Here is a 17,900-nt window from a genome sequence, read left to right on the forward strand (position 1 = left end):
GGAACACTACACAAACAAGTTACACTATTTTTTTCCTTTCTCTAATATATTTTACTTGCCATGTAGATGATCCCTTCTGCCTGCTTTCTACAGGTTTAAGGCACATGAAACCTCCAGTGAATATGGATTTCCGAGAGGCAGTGTCAGCTGCTGAGGCTCTTAGATGGTTATGGGATTGCAGAGTCATTGTTTTCTTTGTGGTCAGCTTGCAAAAATAAAAAACTCATTTCTTCATAAGAAGATCATAAACATTGTGACAGTTTATTAAGCCTCAATTCCAGCTGAAGGAACAGGACCAGGTTTTCTGCCCAACAGAAAGACAAACAGCAGTGCACAAATACAGAACTACCTGAGATGCTTACCAGAAAACCTAGAAGAAATTAAGTTTCCAGCTGGATTTGTGACCTAGGGATATTTCCAATGCTCGTCTACTGGCTGAATACAACAGGAGAAGAGAGAGAACAAAACCCAGCAAGGGTTCCACTCGCCTTGGGGAACACTCCCATTTGTCTTTGATTTATGGCCTTTTTTGTGAATTGCTAAAGGGAAAGATCTTCAGCGTAACACATGCATGGTTACGCAATGGAGACGACAGAGCAGCTGACTGGGTTTGCCAGCTGGAATCCAAGGCGTTGCAAAATGAAGGAAGTGGGGCCCAGTTCCACTTGGCAGAGCAAGGCACTTGCTTTTACTCACACAGGTCAACAACTGCCTGAGCTTAAACCCCTCCCTAGGACAGCGACCCAGCCAACGAACACAGAATGAAGACTGACTCCCTGCTTTACTTTCAGTGAACATTGTATGTCCAAGTGTAGTTTCCAGCTGCTTTAGCCTTAAGTTCACCCCCGTCGAAGAGATGAGGGATCCGTCAGAACAGCAGAATAGCAATGTTTCCCACTGCTATTCCATTATAGCTGGCAGCAGTTCTGGCTTGCTGACCTTTGTCAGAGTGCGACAGGATTAGCTTCAGAACCTCAAGGCCCATCCAGTCCCCGTCCCCCCCCTGCCATGGGCAGGGACACCTCCCACTGGCTCAGGCTGCTCCAAGCCCCATCCAACCTGGCCTGGAACCCCTCCAGGGATGGGGCAGCCACCAATTCCTTAGGAAACCTGTTTCAGTGCCTCAACACCCTCATCGTGAAGAAATTCCTCCTTACATCTAGTCCAAATCTGCCCCTCTCCAGTTTATCCCTGTTGCCGTTCGTCCTATCCCCACAAGCCTTTGTGGACAGCCCCTCTCCAGCTTTCCTGTAGCCCCTTCAGGTATTGAAAGGTTGCTATAAGGTCTCCTCTGAGCCTTCTCTTCTCCAGGCTGAACAACCCCAACTCTTTCAGCCTGTTCTTGTATGGAAGGTGTTCCAGCCATAGGATCATCCTTGTAGCCTCCTCTGGACCTGTTCCAATAGCTCTACCTCCTTATGTTGAGGATTCCAGAACTGGACGCAATACTCCAGCTGAGGTCTCACAAGAGAGGAATAGAGGGGCAGAACCACCTCCCTCAACCTGCTGGCCGAGGTTGTCGTAAGGTTTCAACTGAGAAATAAGGTAATTTATCTGAGGGGAGTCCCACAGTACCTTCCTTATACGGAGTTCTACCGTTTGTTTCTTTTACTTTTTTATTCCAGCACATTATTTGTATCCAAATGCAGAGCAGACTTTCAGTGGTTTAGGTCAACAGCTTCCTCTGACTACAGTGAAGAAGATACGGCAGGAAAAATGCTGCAGTTCCATCCTCTGGCAGAAGACTGAGGAAATCCCTGAGTTCCAGCTCCATTGCAACAACAGATAAAGTTTCTGCTCAGAGCGGGGGAGGAAAAACTTGGTTAGGTATTTAAGGTTTGGAACAAAGCAGTGAAAAAAATATTAACAACGTAGTTACTAATTGAAGTAATTAAATTATCTAAATATTGCAACTGGAATGAAATTTAAGACACACCGATTAAGCAGCAAATACGACTTTAGGAAATCTCACAAGTAAATTGAAATGACGTCTTATATTAAAATGACATCTCTACCTTGACTCATCAGGTCGCATTAATGCTTATGAAGTCTGATCTAGTACTTCATGTGTTTTGTATCGTATACAAAGGGAGACACAGAAATCTCTACTCAACGCTCGCTGTAAAATGGGATGTTCTACATGCAGCTTCTCTGACCAAGCTGCTTAACATTACGTTCTTAAGCGAGAACATAACAGTTACTGCATGAAAACCATGTTTCACAGGTGAAACTGGCAGTAGTAGAACCATGAACTTTATGCTAGAGCACGACAACCTGTATAATATATATAAAGTGCTTTATTCCATCTTCTTATTCTGTCAAAACGAGCACACTGGCCCCTCAGCCACACACAGCATTAGTGACTTCCTACAAACATGGAACAATAGGACTGCATTAACTATCAGGGTTGGTTCCTCTACTTCTAGCAGTAACGCACGGCAGTTTTTCAGTCTTTAACCTAACCATCAATACACACTGAAACACCTATTGTGTTCCCAAGGGCAGCAGTAGCCTGTTGGCTGTCATTGCTTAGAACCACACAGTCCCTGAGCTTAGGGCAAAACCCCACGTTATTATCCACTACTTCTATTTAGTAATTCTTTTAAAGTCGTCTCTTCTCGACCTGTATAGAAACAATACTATTCACACAGTTTGTTTCCAATACCAAATGAATGCCGTGGTATTTACACGAGGTGACACCCTGTAAGCGGCAGAATCCTGTGCTAGCGAGCAGAACGCCTGCTGAGCTGTCTTAGCTTGGACCAGAGAAAAAGGCTCTCTTATTTCCCAAATTGTCACCTCAGTAGACCTTAGCCTGAACAGAATTTAGAGTGTCAGATGAGGTACAAAGGCTTCTGGACCAGAGTTGAAATCAATCGATTTACCTTTCAGTGATGAAATAAGAACAGGGCAGCCATTTCCAGTAAGGCGGATTCTCTTGCAAAGTTCAGGAAGCAGCTTGTTCCACCACACAGCCTAAGCCACAAAAACCAAACGCGCACATTAAATAGGACTGCAATGAAGAGTACGAAAGCCCTGCCTCAACCCACTGAGCCAAGCACAGCTGCGTACAAACACAGGCCAGTTACGATGAACTCCATTAGTTTAACTAATGCTTTGAAACGCAGGAGTTGGGCACGTCCTACTTTCCACTTTTTACACTTGAACGTTTTTACGCAGTGCCCCCTCGTGTGCTGAGAGAGAAAAGTTTATCAGAGAAAAGTTATACCAGAAGCAAAACTGATGCAGTGAGAAAATTGGTTCTTTTCTCCCTCCAAACAGCTCCACGCAAGCAGCGAACAGCATTACGGTACGAACGCTGCTCTGTCTTCTGACTCTCTCTGCTTCCCACAGCTCTAGTGGTGAAGTATGTTTGGTGTAGGATTTTGTTGGTAGGAACGGAGAGATGGGAAAGGATTCCTTTCCTTCTTTTCTAAATGTGGTCACCCTCTTCTTCCACCTGTGCTCAGATCCAGCACTGCAATCCCACATTCAACTCTCTAACGTGGAAACAGTCAAAGAAACAATTTTCGGATCTGAATATAAAGCAGAAATCTGGATTTGAACAGATTTCCATCTGTTGAGGATCACCTTTGCTGATCCTGGCCAGCAAATAGGGTACAATTAATAGAGTAGCTGCGATGCATAATGGAAGTGAACTCCTGTACTCCTGAACACTGAAAAGAATCAGAGAATCATAGAATAGTTTGCTTTGGAAGGGACCTTAAATATCATCCAGTGCCACCCCTGCCATGGGCAGGGACACCTCCCACTGGCTCAGGCTGCCCAAGGCCCATCCAACCTGGCCTGGAACCCCTCCAGGGATGGGGCAGCCACAAAATCAGTTCCCAAATAAAAAGGCCTAAGGGGAAAACGGGACATAACAATCTTTTCCCTAGTGAACCAGTGTTGTTCTGATGTTATAAGGTCAGAAGATGTCACTAGAACACAGGAAGAACACATTTAAGTGTGAATTGAAGTGTATTTGAAGGACCATGCTCTCTTCTCAGCTCGCTTTTTACTAAAATGTCACATATAGCACTGTCAAAGAAGTCGGAACACTGATCAGTGACAAACTAGCTAGTTTTCCATTTACAGGGGAAAAAGAAGACATGACTCTCCCTTTACTGATGCACTCTGACGCCTGAAAAAAAACTCATTTACTAGAACGAATATAAGTCGTCACAGAAGAAACTGGGGGAAAAAAAGTACTCCGTGAAAATTAGTGAGGACTGAGTTACAGAACTTAAATGCCAATCAGGAGGTTCAAAGCAAGCTAAGTAATTTACTTTGTCTTCAAGCTCGGCTATTTGAGCCATCCAGAGTCCATCTGTACACAACGGCATTTTAATTAGAATAAAACCCCAAAAATATAAATAACTAAGGGAAGGAGCTCACCCGACTGTCACCTTTCAGCTCATGCTGAGCGTACGACACAGCCGCATCAGGACACCTCTTGAGGAGCTGGTCAAGGGCCTCCTCATATTTGCCCTGACGGGTATTGCAGAGAACACGGACGGTGAGGCCGACAGCGCCAACCTCTGCCAGAGGCTCCAAGACAGGCAGAGCTGAAGCGATATTGACTGACTGACCGCACAAAAGAGACTGGAGACAAGAAGAAAAAGGATTGTTTGGATTTCAGACAAATATTGGAAAAAAAATGCCAACCATAAATTAGAACAGAAGCCCTCACCTATCAGAATAATTCTGAAATAATATTTCCTTTAATAAATGTTACTGGAAACAGAGAAAGCAAGCTTAGAGTAGACTGCAAATGTAAATATCAGTGTTTTCAACATCTCTCTCTGGTATTTTTCTTCTTCCATCCTTTCAATGGGCCTTTTAAATCAGCTTGGACAGCCTGGGGGAAAAGGAGGAGGGAGTCCAATAGAGAAAGCTGTTCATATGTACATAAACATTTGGAGACTGGATCTAAGCTGTCAAAAGAAAGATATAAGGTTTCACACCTGCAGTTTTGAGATATCTTCATGGTAACCTTCATCAGATGGAGATCCCACTGACATTATGGATGACACCCATGGGAAAATCAACCCAAAATGATTACAGGAGTTTATCTAGACAAGAAAGAATCAAGTTGCAATAAAATAAATATTTCTGTTAGTCACAGTTCCATGTGAAACCCTCCACAACTGAAGGAAATTTTACTCTCAAAGAGCATAATTTAGAGTAGAAGCTACTCTTTCTTCTGGTTCATACAATTTAGTAACAAATAAGCTGGACATTTCTATTTTGTTTTATTTCAGATTGCCCATTCAGAATCCTTTAAAATTCACCATTCACGCATTTCTCTCATGTAGCGAGCTTTGTATAACTGCACACAGCCCACCGACAAACTCTCACCATTTCATTTTAGCACTTCTCAAACAAACTCTTACCATTTCACTTTAGCCCTTCCTTCTGTCTAGCGTTGAAATTCCTGCTGGAATTATGTTTCCAGGTGTCCCCAGAGAGCAGAACCCCCCAGAGCCAGCAACGCCTGTTTGCTAATCACACGCTATCGATTTTCTTTCAGTCTTGCTGCTTTTATGAGATACATTGCCCAGAATTAAACCACCAGGGATGGTATCTGGATCGATTTTGGAGGGACTATGCAGTCATAAAACTCCCGCCGAGCAGCACACTCACCAGATCCTCAGTTGTTTTCAATGGCTTTGTCTCAGGAAGCTGCTTCTTCGATATCCTCCAAACATACTGAGAAGCAACCCTCAACAAAAGCTCCTCAAGTATTTCTTCCTGAGAGCACACTACAAGAAGAGCTTCCCAGAAATCCACCAAGAGCTGAGGAGTGGCGTTTTCACTGTCGCTACACAACATCTAAAACAAAAACATCACAAGTCAGCAAGTGAGCACAGACCATGTGGTAATTAACAGCAGAAGTTGTAAGAAACAGAAGGAAGAGGTTTCCACTTTTGCAACAATCAGAATTTTGGATTCTTTTCTGTCTTGATGTGTTTCTAACTGATGTGATTCTACATAACGCAGTGCTGGGCAAAGTCAAAAGTTCACACAATGATTTTAAGGGTGATCAATTCTCAATGATAGATTTTATTTCTTCTTCACTTTACTCCACTGCCAGAAATGTCAGCAAGTATTTACAGACAGATGACTTGAAGGACTTTATATATGCCAACAGCCAAGCAGGTGTCTCCAAAAGAAGAATCTCAAGGCCATGACGAGAGATGCTGTGCACCTTAGCTGGGTATAACAGCAGGACTCATAGGGAGATGCTTTGAGGTCTGGCATGTCAGCAAAACTGACTTTTTCTTAGTTTCCAACTTGCTTTAAACAACAACATTTGTTTTGATTTGAGTTTCCCGATACGGTATTTCTGACACAAGGCTTTCACAGTAACAGACGTAAGACTGCAACATGCCTACAGTGAAGAATATATGGATTTAATCCAAACAACGCTATCCATTGTAGAGGAAAGAAAAAAGGTTTTCAGTTTCCCAACCTAAGCAGAGAAAACTTCAGTGACACCAGAAAAACTATCCTATTTATCTCTCTTCTCATAGACCACGGAGACCTGCCCTTCTTTAAGAAATTTGTACAGAACGTCTGAACATTTTATACCTTCATATAGTAGTCTGATTCTTTAGAAGTATCTTTCAGTCCTCATGATTTGTTCAAAAGGAGCTTATGGAAGTGATTTCCCTAAATTCTGTTAAATTTCAGGACCCTTAGGAAGAATTTCTTCACAATGAGGGTGGGGAGGCCCTGGCCCAGGGTGCCCACAGCAGTGGTGGCTGCCCCATCCCTGGAGGGGTTCCAGGCCAGGTTGGATGGGGCTTGGAGCCCCTGATCCAGTGGGAGGTGGCCCTGCCCATGGTAGGCGGAGGGATTAGACGATCTTTAAGGTCCCTTCCATCCCAAGCTATTCTATGAAGCCAAATTACTAGGAAGCCACAGAACAATCTCTGAGATCAGCATATTCTCCATTCAAATCACAGGGTCAAAACAAAGAACTTAAAGGAATTTTTTTTTCTACTTGATTTAACCAGTATTTCCCTCCAGAAGGTCCAGCTCTTGACTCTGTAGCCACCTGTCATGACTGCAATATATCCAACCCTCATTCCCCTCTCTGTGAAGTAACGCTGAAGAAAATGGTGAAAGAGCAACCGAGGCCGCTTTGCCTTAACTGTAACGATATCGCTATGAGAAAAAACGAGAAAATAAACGATCATAGGCTGACCTTGAAAAAGAGATCTGCTTCTTCCAGTTCAATTTTACTATTCTCATGTAAAGCCACAATGGCAGCCACCAGTAAACCAGGCTGCATCTCCTTCAGATGAACAGCAAATTCAGTTGGAAGAACAACTCCGTCTTTACGCTGAATCAAGAGTTTTGGTTGCCCAATGAAGCCACAAGCCAGTATTGTCTACAAACAGTCAGACAGAAATCAGGAAAAGAGGTAAATCCACATGATTCAACACAGCAAAGATAGCATTTCCTCAGGCAGTGAAATATAGACAGATGAATGTCCCTGTCCACGGCAGGGGGGTTGGAACTAGATGATCTTAAAGGGCCCTTCCAACCCAAACTATTCTATGATTCTATGAAATGAGGGAAAGTCAAGCAGAAAAAACAATCCTTTCTAATATTTACAGAATAGCTCTCCGGAGAGCAAGCTCCAAACCGTGTGCCAGAACAGCGACTCCAGAGCAACAGGCCATTTGCCTGAACACCAAAAGCAACATGTTGCTGAAATCTGGAGTTACTGCACACACAAGGAATACAGATTTTGCTGTGAAATCCAAGACATCCAACATACACACTATTTTGAAAAATCACTGGCTGAAATGTCAGTAGACTACTTTGCTAAAGGATGATTTTTATTTCCATAACACCCCTGAAAAAACGATCAGACCACAACCCTTGCGGTGAAGAAATCTTTACTGATGTCCAATCTAAACCTGCCTTCGCACAACTTGAGGCCATTTCCTCTCTTCCTATCACCTGGCATTGGGAGCAGAGCCCAGCACCCACCTCACCACACCCTCCTTTCAGGCAGACAGTGATGAGGTCTCCCCTCAGCCTCCTTTTCCCCAGGCTAAACACCACCTCAGCTTCCACAAAAAAGATGGGAAATTGTATAAACCAACTTTTGGGTTGCGTGTGCCATGGACATTCTGCTTCTACAGCAATCTGATAAGGGCTGTCTGCATACAGACAATGTTTTCATGGGCACAGCGCGTATAAATTACAGGTAGAGGGGCACAACTTCAGCACAACTGCCGGAAGAGGAGTGACTGAAAGTTTCTTTTACTGTAAAATACAACCAGAAGCCAAACCTACTGACTGTGGCTTTTCAAAGCATGAATAGCTCACGCTGTCAGCAAACTTTACCTCCTTATAGGAGTCCATCTCATGTTCATACATCACGAGGTCTCCCATTTTCAGAGCCATAAAGGCCTTAGTGAGCGTCAGTACCACTGAGGGCAGCGTCTTTTCGACTTTCTGAAGATACTTCACAGCTGTCGAAGGACACACGTTTCTCATGCAGGGGCTGCAGAGGATATGAGGCAGCTGCACAGGGTCAGCAAGGTAGAATATTTGGAGAACCTGATTCGCCAGTTCCTATTAAAATAAAAGCCATTTGACAGTTCAGACTTTTCCAGATATAGTCTTTGATGGCAAGTGATAATATTGCAGGTTCGGGGTTTTGTTTTTTAATAAAACAGATAAATACAACTTAGCTATCAAATCACAGCACCTCCCCTGCCTGCCTCCTCCCTGCCAATAAAAGTAAAAGATCTCTAACCAGCAGTCACTCAGCCCACACTCTGAGGTGCCAGAACGTCCACCACCGCTGCAAATTGGTTTTACCAACCAGTTTGGCAATGTGCAAAGAAACCGTTTGGTTACAGAAATGGGAAATGAAAGAAATTTGAGGCAGAACTTTAGTAAAACAGGAGTGTCTCTGTGTGTAAGTGGAACCAGATCGTTAACAACATGCAGACTCATAGCCAAACCCATCATATGTTACTTGAAAGCAGCCCAAGGCATCACAGGTGCCACTTGCTATTTTGCCAACAAAACTGGGACAATAAAAAGCATGTGAAAAAGAACAACAGCAAAACTAAATAAGCAGCTCAGCATTTTCAAAGGGAATTTAACTAAAATTCAATACACGTTTCTTAAAATCAGAACTAAATCAATAGATTAAGAAAAAAAAAATTGTTTCTACCTTACTTAATTCTTCACTTAAGTCTTCATTAAGACTATGAGTTAAGTAAAATATAAATCCTCTCTCATATGTCTGTATTTCAGCCCCTTCTGAAACGAGTCTCTTTAAAACTTCAGTCATGGATAAACCTGACATTCTGTAGTACGGCAAAGCCAGGTGGTAATCCTTTGTGTCAAACCTGGATGCGACAGAGAGGAAGGGAAAAAAGAACAAAACAACTAAGGGCAACACTTTTGCCATCACTGTTTGTAGGTACTAAACTAAGACATCCAACAAAGCAGCAGGCACACCAGTAGGATCTGCAAATTCAATGCAATGTATTCTGTGTTTAATGACAAACAGGATCCTGAAGAGATGACTGGATGCCGCTGTTTCCATAGAACGTAAAGAGTTATATTATAAACGCAATAGTAACATAAAGCAACAAAGAATGATGGGTTTTCATTTCGAGGTTACATTATTGGAAATAAAAGCTCACCTGTATCACTGACATCTAAACCATACCTGCTGTAGCAGTCTCCTAAGAAGGCACAACTCTCTCTGAAAGCTGTTTGCAGTTCTTCTTTCTCCTCTGAGGTGAGGACGCTGGGGTCCATCAGAGCTGCTCTGACCAGCAAGTGCGCCTCACTGAGAAGATGGATGCAACTCTCCGTTCTCACGTTCTTGTAAGTTCTGCTATAATCCACCTAGAACAGCCACGGGATAGACTTAGGCTGTTGGTAAAAATCAGGAATATACAGGAATGATCCTAATGATGGCAGCAGCCATTTGAAATAGGATTATGGGCTATTCAGGAGAAATACATTACGTGATATTCAGCAACAACATGCATCAGATTCATTAACAGCATTCATTTTTAGTCATCAAACAACAAAAGCAGGTGTCGAGCAATACCATTTCTCTGTAGAGCTGAATGGTTGAAACCGTGTTTATAATATACAGATTCCAACCAGGCTCTGACTCAGAATCTGTTCTGGATTTGATGCTGTCTGCCTTTCTGGAACTAGAGAGAAGGAAAAGAGATGTGTTGTCAGTGTCCAACTAAACCCTATGTGGACAAAAAAAAACCCATTCTCTTAATTTAAATGCAAATCAGGACTGTACACAGAGCTATAAATACCCCCTCCTCAAAAGACAAAACCTTACAGCATCCTTCTTGTAGGTTTTCTTCTTTCAGTAATATCTTCCGTGTCTGCCTTAGTCAAAAGAATGATATTGTTTTTGAAATGACAGAGAGCTCTCGGTCCTATGAAAAGCTGCATCCTTAATGTGCAGACATCCAGTGACACTGGTGGACAAGCCTTAAAGAAAAGGGATCATTTTGTCATTTCAGTTAGTAAGTACTTCGAATCTTCCAATAAAAAAATATGAAAAAAATATAACCTTTTCCCAACATCTGACACTAAAAACATTCACTGGCTTCCCTAACTTTGAGGCCTCTACGGCGAGCAGAGATCACGTGTTTGGCTCTTGAAAGTTCTATAGCACTTCTACTCTCCTATGGTTTCTTCACACCTGCCATCCTAAAGAAATCCTTAAATACAAAATTAAAACACACTTTGGTCTGTCTTTCCTGGTATTTTTATTAACATATACGCCAATCCTTATAATTCTATCAGTTTTTACTGATGAACAATTTAAGGAAGGGGAAAAGTTGAGACCTCAAAGGATCAGAAGCCCTGCTACTAATAAACAGGTACTATCCGGTAGCAGATCCTTCAAGTGTCTACATTCCTCTTACAAAAACTGTTTCAAGGTCACCTGAGAGACAGCAACATCATCAGCCAGAATAAGGGAAAACATTTATATATATATATATATATATATATATGAAAACGTGGAATTTAGTTTAAAATGTAAGTGATTTTATAGCTTTGGATGGGTTTGAAAGCATTCTACTTACGGGTTAGAATCTCAAATGGTAATAATTGTTTCATTGAGACATTTGTAGACCATTAAAATACAATATGTCATAGATCGGAGTAAAATATTAATTTTGGATGTTATTTTATTGGTTCAGCTAAGAGAAACTAATGGGATTTCAGAAGGAAACATAAGGAAGTTAAGCTCCATACTACTAAGCTCATTCTTTTAGCAAGATAATAAGAGGTGCACCTTGACGGTGGTATCAATGTACGGATCCTCATCACGAGCTGCTGCTGCGCTGCACCGCACTGTGAAACACTGCAGGCTCTCACTATAGGGGAAGAAGAAACCACAATAATGAAAGAAAAGAATGAAGACTTGACAAAAATCAAGCAGCCAAGACTACAGTGAATTAGATCCTTTCTAGAAATGAGCCTTGAAGCCTAAACAGGCTGCACGATGGAATGAACCCACAAGGAGGCCATGAGGGACACAGCAGAGGGAAAAAGGAGGAGAAAAAAACCCCCAAAACAGCAACACAGAAAAATGTAGTTCACATTATGAGCAAAATCATAAACACAGTACCTTGTGATGACATGCAGGAACTGTGGAGTGAGAACTGCCTGTTCCGACTTCTCTGAATATTGGTAAGTAGAAATCAGTTCTACTGACTTCCCAATAGAGTAGAGATACCCAGCGTGAGGCAAAGAGAAAAAGCAGAAGAGACTCAGTAGCTCTCTCTTGTTCTCAGTTTCCTCGTCAGCCTTCACAGAATTTCCTAGATGTAACAATAAGAAAGGCATTTTATGTACCTCGTCAATCAGAGCCTGGCAATTCCTTTGCCCCCCTGGCGCCCAAAAGATCCGATCAAACCTGCCCACAAGGCAGACTGGTTTGTTAGTAGCTAGTGAAGAGAAAAAGAACCATACGAAGATCCGTGTATAGGTCAGATCAGTGCACAGGTCACAGATTTGTATGTCCTGCTATCTCATGTGGAGGTATTTTTAACACAAGTGTGGATGTCCCACCAAGCAAAGGGATTCTGAAGATGAGACAACACCTGGAAGTCCTGGTAGATCCACCACAATTAAGCAGCCATGGACTGATCAACCAGCCTGATCTTAGACAGCTACTTGTGAGCTGGGATGAACATTCCAGAGCTGCAGTGCCTCACACCACAGCTCATCCCTGAAGGGAAAGAGAAGCTGGGCATGGCAGAACTTACTTCTAAAGCGCCTTCAGCAGGTGAAGCTGTGTTCAGACTTTACAGCCCTCTTGAGAAAGGCTGTAACTCACAAGAGAGCAGAAGAGAGCTGGAGATACATGGCCAGGAGCTCGTTCTCTTGAGACAGCTGCAACTTCAATGAGGCTTTGCTACTGAGCAGACAGATACCACTACAACATGGGCGAGCAGTCAGTAAAGCTCATTGATAACACACAGTTTCAGATTCTTCCACTGACCTGTTGGAGCTCAACCTAGTGTGTATTACTGACTCCTAACATCTCCATCCATCCCTTGCAGCTTTAATTAAAGTCTGGCAGAATGGTAACCCCTATCTTAATCATTATTAAGGTGCACTACTCTGATTAATTGCCACTATTGAATAATGAGAGGCAGCCCAGTGTCTTATAACACTGAGGATAATTTTATTAAGGCAATGTAAAGAGTGACTGCTTGGGGACATAAAATTAATCAGAAGAGAACTGATAAAAGCTGATTTACTCCTCTTTTGGTGTGGTGAACTGATATTTTAGTTCACGGTTTGTGCAGACTTGGAGCAACTTCAAGACTTTTTTGTTAATGGAAGCTCAGTTTAAATCATTGAAAAAGGAGGAAAGACAGTCATTCAAAAACAAATCCTACAGAAACAGCATACAAAACAGGATATACAAAAGAGCTCCTTCTTTCCCCAGCTCTCCTGTGCCACAGGCCATAATGCATGCCTGCATCCATCCACCCATATCTACGTACCTGTCTGATACACAGGGAGCAGTTGAAGGGAGTGCAACTTTGTCTCTTCACAAAACACAAAAGGCGACTGGTCAGGTGTAAAACGCCTGCAGAAAAAATCCAAAAATGACAACATGGGCCCTTGAAGAGGTTGAGAGAAGGGATAGTCCCACTGGATTCAGCCTTGGCACGGCCACACACCCAGAGTGCTGTGTGCAGGTCTGGGCACCTCTATTTGAGAAAGATGGGAAGGTCCTTGAATGCAAAAGGAGGGCAAAAAAGCCAGGGAAGGGCTGGAAAGCACGTCCTGTGAGGAGCGGCGAGGGCTTTGGGTTTGTCTCATTTGGAGACAAGGAAGCTGAGGGGCAACCCGAGGAGGGGATGTGGAGGGGGAGGTGCTGAGCTGCCCTTCCTGGGATCCAGGGACAGAGCACACGGGGATGGTTCCAAGCTGTGTCCATCAGGGGAGGTTCGGACTTGACATGAGTAAGCGTTTCTTTACTGAAAGGGTGGTCAGACCCTGGAACAGGCTGTGTAGAGAGGTGGTCGATGCCCTGTGCCTGCCAGGGTCTAAGAGGCATTTGGACAATGTCCTTAATACCAAGCTTTAGCATTGCGGCAGCCCTGAAGTGGTCAGGCAGCAGCTGGACCAGACGATCATTGTTAGTCCCTTTCAACTGAAATTGTCTATTCTATTCAAAAATGGGCTCTCTCTGGTATCACATTATTTCCTCTGTGCAAAGAAAGAAACCATTATAAACCCCCTCAGAAGTCAAACCCCAGGGTTTTTCTTTCAACAAGACATGAGCCACACCTCATTTGCATTTCTCATACTAAATTAACCAATAAAGGGGAAAATAAATCTGTAGTACCTGAAAAGCAGATACCGGACTTGGAAGTGCTTTGTGTCTTCTGTAGGTAACTCCGTGGATTCCAGGGTGACGGGGATGTCACAGAACTTACTTTCTTCCCCAAGCAGCTCCACAGGCTTCTGACATATGATGAACTCATCTAATTCAGGCTGCAAATTATGTGTCGAAGAGCTTTCAACTTCCACACCTTAACAATGAAAATGCTACGGTAATTGTTCAAACCATTCCATTTAACAGTAAGAAAATGATATGGCAAAATATCAATTAAATACTCCAATTGCAACTACATTGGCTTCCTCAAACCATGCAATTTTGAAACCAGCTACACTAGAAGGCGAGAACAATCCTTCAAGTAGGCCCTCAACAGTCTGAACTCTTAAGAGTTGAGGATGAGTAAACCGTTTGTTATACAGCAAGTCCAAGGCAACCTGTGCTGCACACAGTTGGCCATCAAAATACGTCATTATTCTGTTGGAGAGGCTTTAAGAAGGAGAAGACAGCTCTGAGAGAAAGTTGTGTTACCTTAAACTCACCTAAGTTGTTGAAAGCAAATCCAAAGACGGAATAGATTACAGAACGTAATCTGAACTCTTCCATTTAGCTTTTAGTAATAAAAACAACTCAAGGCAGGTTGCCATTATCCCAGATAAGATCCAGCTTCACTCAATAAAGAACATTTCAGTTTGTATCCTCCCCATCTGACAAGTTTTATTTACCTTTGCATTTCTTCTAGGTACAGTTTCCACTTCTAAAAGACCACCTTTTTCTGGTTTAAGTTTTCTCCATTAGAAATGGAGGATTTTCCTAAGGTTCAGAGCTGACTAACAGTTAAAAAGAGCACATGCATCACCGTAGCAGCATTCTGAAATGGATGCATAGCTCACTTGAAGGTTCATAAGGTGCTTCTTCCATTTGGCCTTCCACTTGGCCCCTGGCAGAGGCGCAGTTCTTAGGGCGGTGACACTGATGGAATAACCTTCCCAAACACAACGCTTTGAAAGGTCACTGCTTTGATTTGGTCCATGGTACCACCCCAAACCAGGGGCCTAATTCTATGTCTGTAGAGGCTGCACTGTTCTCAAAGCGCCTGCAGAACGATGGTACATTTGATTTCACCGTTGCCTCCAAATGCAGGAGGTATACCTTTTTGTGCACTGGATGGGCTTTAAGGTCCCTTCCAACTCAAACTATTCTATTACTCTATGAGTATCCAGCTGTGACGAGCTGGAAATACTTGCTGAAGGGCAGTGACTTTGAGTCTACTTTGAGAACAACAGCAATCAATGAGCAGATATTTAGAAATGAAAGTATCTGATTTCTGGACTTACCTCCGCCCCCAGGGCTTTCCAGTGTACTGATTTGATGTCCACTGCGCTCTGTTCCATCTGCGCTTTGCTGGACCACTTCCAGTTTCAGGATCAGAACATCCAGCTCCGTTGTTATGGCGATATGTCCGGCACAAAACGCCACTTCAGCAGGAATGAAGTTATCAATGTGTAAAATTAAGGAGCGTTCAAAGTCTAACACAGTCAAATTCCGGTTTACGACCCGGTATTTCAAACAGAACAGGACCAGTTTATTCTTGCAGCCCACAAGGAGATCTCCGGTTACAGGACAACAGGAAATGCACAGTGGAGGATCCGAAAGCGGCATTTCCACAATGGACATCTGTTCTTTTAAGGCTTCGCTGTACGACTCTTCCACCTTGTGACCAACCATCCGCACACAGACACGAGCGCTCCCCGCAGACATGCATCTCCAGTTGACGTACGCCCTCAGGAAAGTGGCTTTGCCTTTTTCTTCAATGGTCACCAGATAGTCTCCTGGAAAGCAAGCAGCAGCGCCAACCGCTCAATAAAGACCAGAGGATGCAGGGTTTGAGCTCTTCGCCCACTGCAGTACATTAGAAAGAGCATCCACGTGAGCCAAACACAACAGCCACAAGGCCACAGATAAAATCATAGAATCATTAGGTTGAAAAAGACCTTAGAGATCATCAACTCCAACCGTAGACTGGATGAAAAGAATAAATTTATTCCCATTACCTAACAACGCAGAGCAACTCCAAAACAGCAGTCAGGCAGAGGGAACGCAACTGGGAATGGAGGCATCACAGAGCTCGGGCCTTGCTAGAAAGCGCGAGAGCAAACTGCTGCTTCTTCCCCTATTTATCCCCTATTTATTTATTTATTCCCCTACTTATCCAGGGAGAGCAGAGGGATTTTTTTATCTCTTATACCAGATCTGAAATCTCAACATGTTATAAGGGCTGAGTGATCTAAACCTAAGAGTTCTGCTTGTTGAACACACAAGACCAGGCAGAGATTAGCAGGATTTGTGTGTTTTCCTGCATCCCAACTGTAAGGTCACTCCAGTGTGTCCATACTTACACCTCGCCAAACTTCAACTATAGTCTCACAGCATCCTCAATCCTCAATTCATACATAAAGCTCCAAAATCAGTTTTCATCCATTTCTCTCCAATAAAACTCAAGTGCAAGTTTCTCTATGGGCTGGAACATGCTTCACACACCATTAAAACCTGGACTGATACAGTCAGGTCCAGAGTGACTCTGGAGTTGATCCACGGAGCAAACTGTGACTGCAGACGAGGAGGTTCCCCCCCCAGAACTCCCAGCAATAAATAACTACTTTGCTCTCTGCAGACCCCGCAGAGCCACAGCCCTTCCCTTGGGCTCCGGGATCCAAATGGGACCCCGGGCAGGAGGAGGGATGCAGCCAGGGCAGCCGAGACGGTGGGAAGAGCAGCGAGGGGATGCACAGACCCCAGCCCAGCCAGAACCCAGACCCTCTCCCCCTGCCCCAAGGCAGCCCGGACCCTCTCCCCATGCCCCAAAGGAGCAGGGACACCCTCCCCACCAGCTTAGACCCTTTCCCCCTGCCCCACCACAGCCGGGACCCTCTCCTTGCCCCCTAGACAAGACTCTTTCTCCTTGCCCCATCGCAGCCCAGACCTTCTCCCCCCATCCTCACCCGACACAGGACCCTCTTCTCCCACCACAGCCCAGCCCAAACCCGCTCCCCCCAGCCTGGACTCTTTCCCCCATCCTCAACACAGCCTGGACCCTTTCTCCATGTCCCCTCAGCCCAAACCTTCTCCCCCCAGCCTGCACCCTCTCCCCCTGCCCCACCACAGCCTGGACTCCCTACCTACCCCCAGCCTGGGCCCTCTCCCCCACGCCGGGGCCCTCTCCTCGAGCCCCACCACAGTCTGGACCATTTCTCCCTGTCCCACAAGAGCTGGGACCCTTTCCCCTCACCCCATCACAGCCCAGACCTTCTCCCCCCACCCCACAGCAGCCCGGCCCCTCTCCCCCGCCTCACCACAGCTCGCAGCTCCTGCCCCCCGCTGGCCTCTTCCCCCCAGCCCTACCGGAGCCTGCACCCTGTCTCCCTGCCCCAGGGCAGCCTGCACCCCTTCTCCCCCCGCCCGGGCCCTTCCCCCTGCCGCACCGCCGCCCGGGCCCCCTCCCCACACCCCCCAAGAGCGGGGACTCCCCCCTCGCCCCTTCCCCCCCGCAGCCCGGGCGCTCTCCCCCAGCCCCTCCGCACCCTTGGCGCTGTGTTCCATGCACCGCACGGGTCCCAGCGTGGCGAAGGAGCCGAGGGGTTCGGGGCCGGCCCCGCGCAGGGCGAAGGCATCCAGGCCGCACCCCCCGGCCGCGCTGGCCACCAGCAGGTCCCCGCGGGCGCAGCAGAAGCGCGAGGGCTCGCGGCGGCACGGCACCACGCGCTGCCACCCGAACGGGTGCAGGTTGTACAGCTGCACCATCCCCGAACCGCTCCGCTTCGGGGAACGAACGGAAGGGAAATGTTCCGCTTCCCTCTGTGCGTCATCCCCTCCCGCCCCTTTTCGTTTAAAGGAGCAAGGTTGATGTTCTTAGCGACAGAGCCTGTTGGAAGGAATCAGAGGAGCCGGACACGCTGGAGAAATGGGGCTGCGAGAACCTCACGGGGTTCAACAGGGCCAGCGCTGGCCCAGG

At 45.1% G+C, this 17,900-nt stretch overlaps 1 protein-coding gene across 2 annotated transcripts; it reads right to left on the bottom strand.

The window, feature by feature from the left end:
* Positions 1-17,744, bottom strand: HPS3 (HPS3 biogenesis of lysosomal organelles complex 2 subunit 1). Of its 2 annotated transcripts, XM_054073913.1 has the most exons (17): positions 17,470-17,742; positions 15,226-15,720; positions 13,898-14,084; positions 13,047-13,132; positions 11,660-11,852; positions 11,324-11,405; positions 10,355-10,509; positions 10,103-10,211; positions 9,713-9,894; positions 9,209-9,386; positions 8,368-8,598; positions 7,214-7,399; positions 5,647-5,835; positions 4,968-5,075; positions 4,399-4,605; positions 2,886-2,976; positions 1-1,794 (listed from the first exon to the last, which is right to left on the bottom strand). In XM_054073913.1, exons 1-17 carry the CDS (start codon positions 17,687-17,689, stop codon positions 1,667-1,669), a joined length of 3,027 nt encoding a protein of 1,008 aa, XP_053929888.1. In that variant the 5' UTR covers positions 17,690-17,742; the 3' UTR covers positions 1-1,666. The 2 variants fall into 2 exon arrangements, with proteins under 2 accessions (XP_053929888.1, XP_053929889.1); XM_054073914.1 differs by lacking the exons at positions 1-1,794; positions 2,886-2,976; positions 4,399-4,605 and adding an exon at positions 4,648-4,861 and having other exon boundaries at positions 17,470-17,744.
* Positions 17,745-17,900: the final 156 nt, after the last annotated feature.

Source organism: Cuculus canorus, chromosome 9 (genome assembly GCF_017976375.1).
Source record: "Cuculus canorus isolate bCucCan1 chromosome 9, bCucCan1.pri, whole genome shotgun sequence".
NCBI lineage: Eukaryota > Metazoa > Chordata > Aves > Cuculiformes > Cuculidae > Cuculus > Cuculus canorus.

Bases quoted from the DNA above. Each gene is read 5' to 3' on its own strand.
- HPS3 (XM_054073913.1), bottom strand. From the start codon at position 17,689: ATGGTGCAGCTGTACAACCTGCACCCGTTCGGGTGGCAGCGCGTGGTG. The intron at 9,895-10,102 runs GTATTGCTCGAC...TGGCTGTTCTAG, and splicing joins TTCAGCTCTACAGAGAAATG to GTGGATTATAGCAGAACTTA. The intron at 1,795-2,885 runs GTAAATCGATTG...CGCTCTGAGCAG, and splicing joins TCTTATTTCATCACTGAAAG to AAACTTTATCTGTTGTTGCA.